Source organism: Taurulus bubalis, assembly GCF_910589615.1.
Source record: "Taurulus bubalis genome assembly, chromosome: 17".
Taxonomy (NCBI): domain Eukaryota; kingdom Metazoa; phylum Chordata; class Actinopteri; order Perciformes; family Cottidae; genus Taurulus; species Taurulus bubalis.
The window spans coordinates 18,911,322-18,915,455 of NC_136605.1; the positions used below are offsets into that span (position 1 = coordinate 18,911,322).

The 4,134-nt window shown below is 43.6% G+C and overlaps 1 protein-coding gene across 1 annotated transcript; it reads left to right on the top strand.

The window, feature by feature from the left end:
• Positions 1-226: 226 nt before the first annotated feature.
• Positions 227-2,578, top strand: elfn1a (extracellular leucine-rich repeat and fibronectin type III domain containing 1a; the record flags this gene model as incomplete). Its single annotated transcript, XM_079233390.1, has 1 exon — positions 227-2,578. Exon 1 carries the CDS (start codon positions 239-241, stop codon positions 2,576-2,578), a length of 2,340 nt encoding a protein of 779 aa, XP_079089516.1. The 5' UTR covers positions 227-238.
• Between the last annotated feature and the right edge of the window lie 1,556 nt (positions 2,579-4,134).

The following is a 4,134-nucleotide window of genomic DNA, read 5'->3' on the forward strand; positions in this document are numbered from 1 at the left end:
AACCTCAATGAAAGAAACTCAGTGTAAGGGCTGATTCTCAACATCTTTCTGTTTGGTACATGAGGACATCACCATCCATCAATGAGGAGGAGACAAATAAAAGGATTGTTTCTGGCTCGGAGAACAGTTGTACATCCGGCTGACGTTCCAACAAGATCTCAGCTGCACTGAAACCACTGCGGTATCACCCTCCTCTCATTTGTTTTGGGCCCTGCACATTACTCTCCGAGAAGCACCCATGGCCTGCAGCTTAGGTGTGGTGATGAGTGCCTTGTTTTGGTCCGTAGCCATTGTGTATTTGACTCATATCGGCAGAGTCAGTGGAGACTGCTGGTTAATTGAGGGTGAAAAGGGCTTTGTATGGCTTGCAATTTGTAGCCAAAACCAACCACCTTATGAGGCCATCCCACAGCATATCAACAGCACCATTGTGGACCTTCGTCTGAATGAGAACAAAATCAAAAGCATCCATTATTCTGCCCTTAGTCGCTTTGCCAACTTGACCTACCTGAACCTGACGAAGAATGACATCTCCTACATAGAGGATGGGGCCTTTTCTGCTCAGTTCAACTTGCAAGTCCTTCAAATGGGCTTCAACAAGTTGCGGAACCTGACAGAGGGGATCCTCAGGGGTTTAGGAAAGCTGCAGTACCTCTACCTCCAGGCCAACCTGATTGAGACTGTGACACCCAATGCCTTTTGGGAATGCCCCAACATCGAGAACATTGACCTCTCCATGAACCGAATCCAGCAGTTAGACGGGTCCACGTTCACCAGTTTGACTAAACTGACCACCTGTGAGCTTTACACCAACCCCTTCAACTGCTCATGTGAACTACTTGGTTTCGTCAAATGGCTCTCAGTTTTCCCAAACAGGACGAATGACCGGATGGTCTGCGACTCCCCACCTGGCGTCTCCGGTTATAGTTTACTCAGCCAGAATCCGAACAATCCAACATTCCGAAATGCGCTTCACATGCTCACCACCGTGTGTACGGATGACTACGTGACACCATTTATTCCTATGCCACCTGAGTCCACGACACCCCCAACGGACATGACACTCTGTGGGATGGAAGACTGTCCCTCAGGCACAGAACCAGAAGACATCACCATCATTAACTACGTGGAAGTAAACACTCTGATGAAACTGAAGCAAGTATCAAATAACGGTGCGACCATCACGGTTCAGATTCCGCACCCCTTCAAGAAGATGTACATCCTCTCTCTGTACAACAACAGCTTTTTCTCCGATGTTACAAACCTGAAAAATATAAAGGAGGACATTGAACTCAACGACCTCAAACCCCACACTAACTACACGTACTGTGTCAATTCAATACGTAACTCTCTTCGACACAACCACACTTGTCTGACAATCACTACTGGCACTTTGACTGGGACGGTTAGAAATGTAAACAATGCAACTGCCACTCACTACATTATGACAATTTTGGGCTGCCTCTTCAGCATGGTCATTTTCCTGGGTGTGGTCTACTATTGCTTGCGTAGGAAGCGTCAGCGAGATGAAAAGCACAAAAGAGCCAGTAGTCTGAAGAAAAACATAATAGAACTCAAATACGGACAAGAGCTGGACGGAGCAACTATGTCTCGAATGTCGCAGAAGCAGTTGTTGGCCGGGGAGAGCATGGCGCGTATGCCATACTTGCCATCGGCGGCGGAAATGGAGCAGTACAAATTTCAAGAGATAAGTGATACTCCTAAAATGATGAAAGGAAATTACATGGAGGTGCGGAGCGTGGAACACCATGAACGCAGGGAGTGCGACATGGGAATGGCTGGGAATAGCCAGGGCTCGGTGGCAGAGATCTCCACCATTGCAAAAGAGGTGGACAAAGTCAATCAGATAATCAACAACTGTATCGACGCTTTAAAGTCAGAGTCCACCTCCTTTCAAGGGAAATCCGGTGCAGTGTCCAATGCAGAGCCCCAGCTCGTGCTAATATCAGAGCACCCACAGAATAAATCCGGCCTTCTTTCCCCAGTGTACACGGACAGCTATCACCACTCTCTGCAGAGGCATCGGACCTCTGACATCTCGCCAAAGAGGCCCAGCACTGCCACAGGAGGGCCCATGAGAAGCCCAAGGCCTTATCGCTCTGAATCCAAGTACACAGAAAAAAACTCCCCAAAAGGAGAGACCCTCCTCACTGTAACGCCCGCTGCCGCCATTCTAAGGGCCGAGGCAGAGAAGATCCGTCAGTACAACGACCACCGGCACTCGTACCCCGACGCTCAGATAGAGGAGCTTGAAGGACCCGGCGGCCACAAATCCTCCATGTTGGAGCCTCTGACTCACTCCCGCTCCAGAGACTTGGCATATTCCCAGATGTCATCACATTATCACAATCTAAGCTACTCCTCCAGTCCCGAATACTACTGCAAACCCTCACACAGCATCTGGGAGCGATTCAAACTCCACCGGAAACGGCACAAAGATGAGGAGTACATGGCCGCGGGCCACGCTCTGCGTAAGAAAGTCCAGTTTGCAAAGGATGAGGACCTGCATGATATTTTAGACTACTGGAAAGGTGTATCGTCCCAACAGAAATCATAACCTCTTGAGGTGTTTTTAAAATGGACCACACATTGCAGAGATGACACAAGAACCTCATCTGGACAATTGAATCAATGGATACTTCCATATTATAATCAACTACTTGCTCACCACGTATATCACATTCTCTTTTGACTGTGAGGAAAATGGGTTCAAGAGTCTTTAAATTTGTCATATTATGTAAAGCATTCATCGGGAAAACGTTTATCGATTGAAGAGAAAATATATTGCGAATTAATAACATATATATATATATATATATATGTTACAATGGATTATAGGTTTTTGGGTATCGCATGGCCAAGTCCTGTGACAGTGGATTTGCTGTTGTGTAATATGAAACTACTATATGAAGATATGTCTACTGAAACCTCAACAGTTTTTGAGGAATTATTTGGACCCTTCATTCGAAAAGAACATTTTTTTCCTTCCTTCCCTGCATATATTTAATTGAACAAAAACTATGTACAGATATGGGTATCTATATTTGCAATGTTTGCTGTGTAAATGGATAAGTATTAGTGGATGAATCAGGTTTATCAAATGGAGCTCTGTTCATTTAGAAGAACTTGTTGCTGAAGAACGGACACTTTGAACCTTTTGTCATTCTAACCATCACCGCCTGTTTTTTTAATTCTTTTCTTTTTTTAAAAGCTTTTACATGCATTTAAAAGATCCAGACGGATTCAGTTTTAATGTCCCCTTTATCACGCGACTCGGTATTCACTGCATGGAATCTGACAGACTTAATGCAGACAAGATGCAGTGTGTTCCATGCTGTGAGGAAAGTCTCAATCATCAGTTCCTTGAACCATCATTTGTATCTTTAAAGTAGAGAAAGCTGAAATGTTTACAATATTTCTTCACGGTCAAAGAATCGTAAGAACATACAGCAGTAGGTCCATTTTTCTTTCCTTTTTTTATTGTATCAGTTACTGAAAACATTGGGATACATTAATATCCACATCCAGGATATGGTATTGAAAGCCGACTATTAATCACTAACATGTTAAAGGGGAGGCAGCTGTTCTTTGCCACCTGTTGTTTAGGTAGAGGCCGCTGCTCGTCCCTGCAGGAGAGCCCGATGGATGAATGTAACAGATACATATTCTGATCTGTCTTTGGCAGCTTTTATGTAAAAAAAATATATATTTATTTCATGCTATTAACGACTGTGTTTTTTCCTTTGCTTCAATATTTCTTCCAGTGTGTTGAATTGCATAATGTTTGATCCGATTAATGCTGGAAAGTAGTTTGTTCTCCGGATGGGCCTTGTTGCTTGCTGAGAAGTTTTGTTTTATTTACTGCTAGGCTGTAAAATCTTTTTGTATATTATGAAAGCTACGTACCAGACGAATATCAACGTGCTATAGAGTAAAATTTGAGAATGTGAAACTGAATCCTCTGACTTACTGGCTGTGAATTTGTATATCATGACTTTTTTTTTTTTTAGTAAATATTAATGCTTTTTCCTTTGTAAGGTGTTTATGTAACGTATTCCGAAACAGGCTCATGATGACTCACTCCATATTCGCGGATGATCAATAAATCAGTAT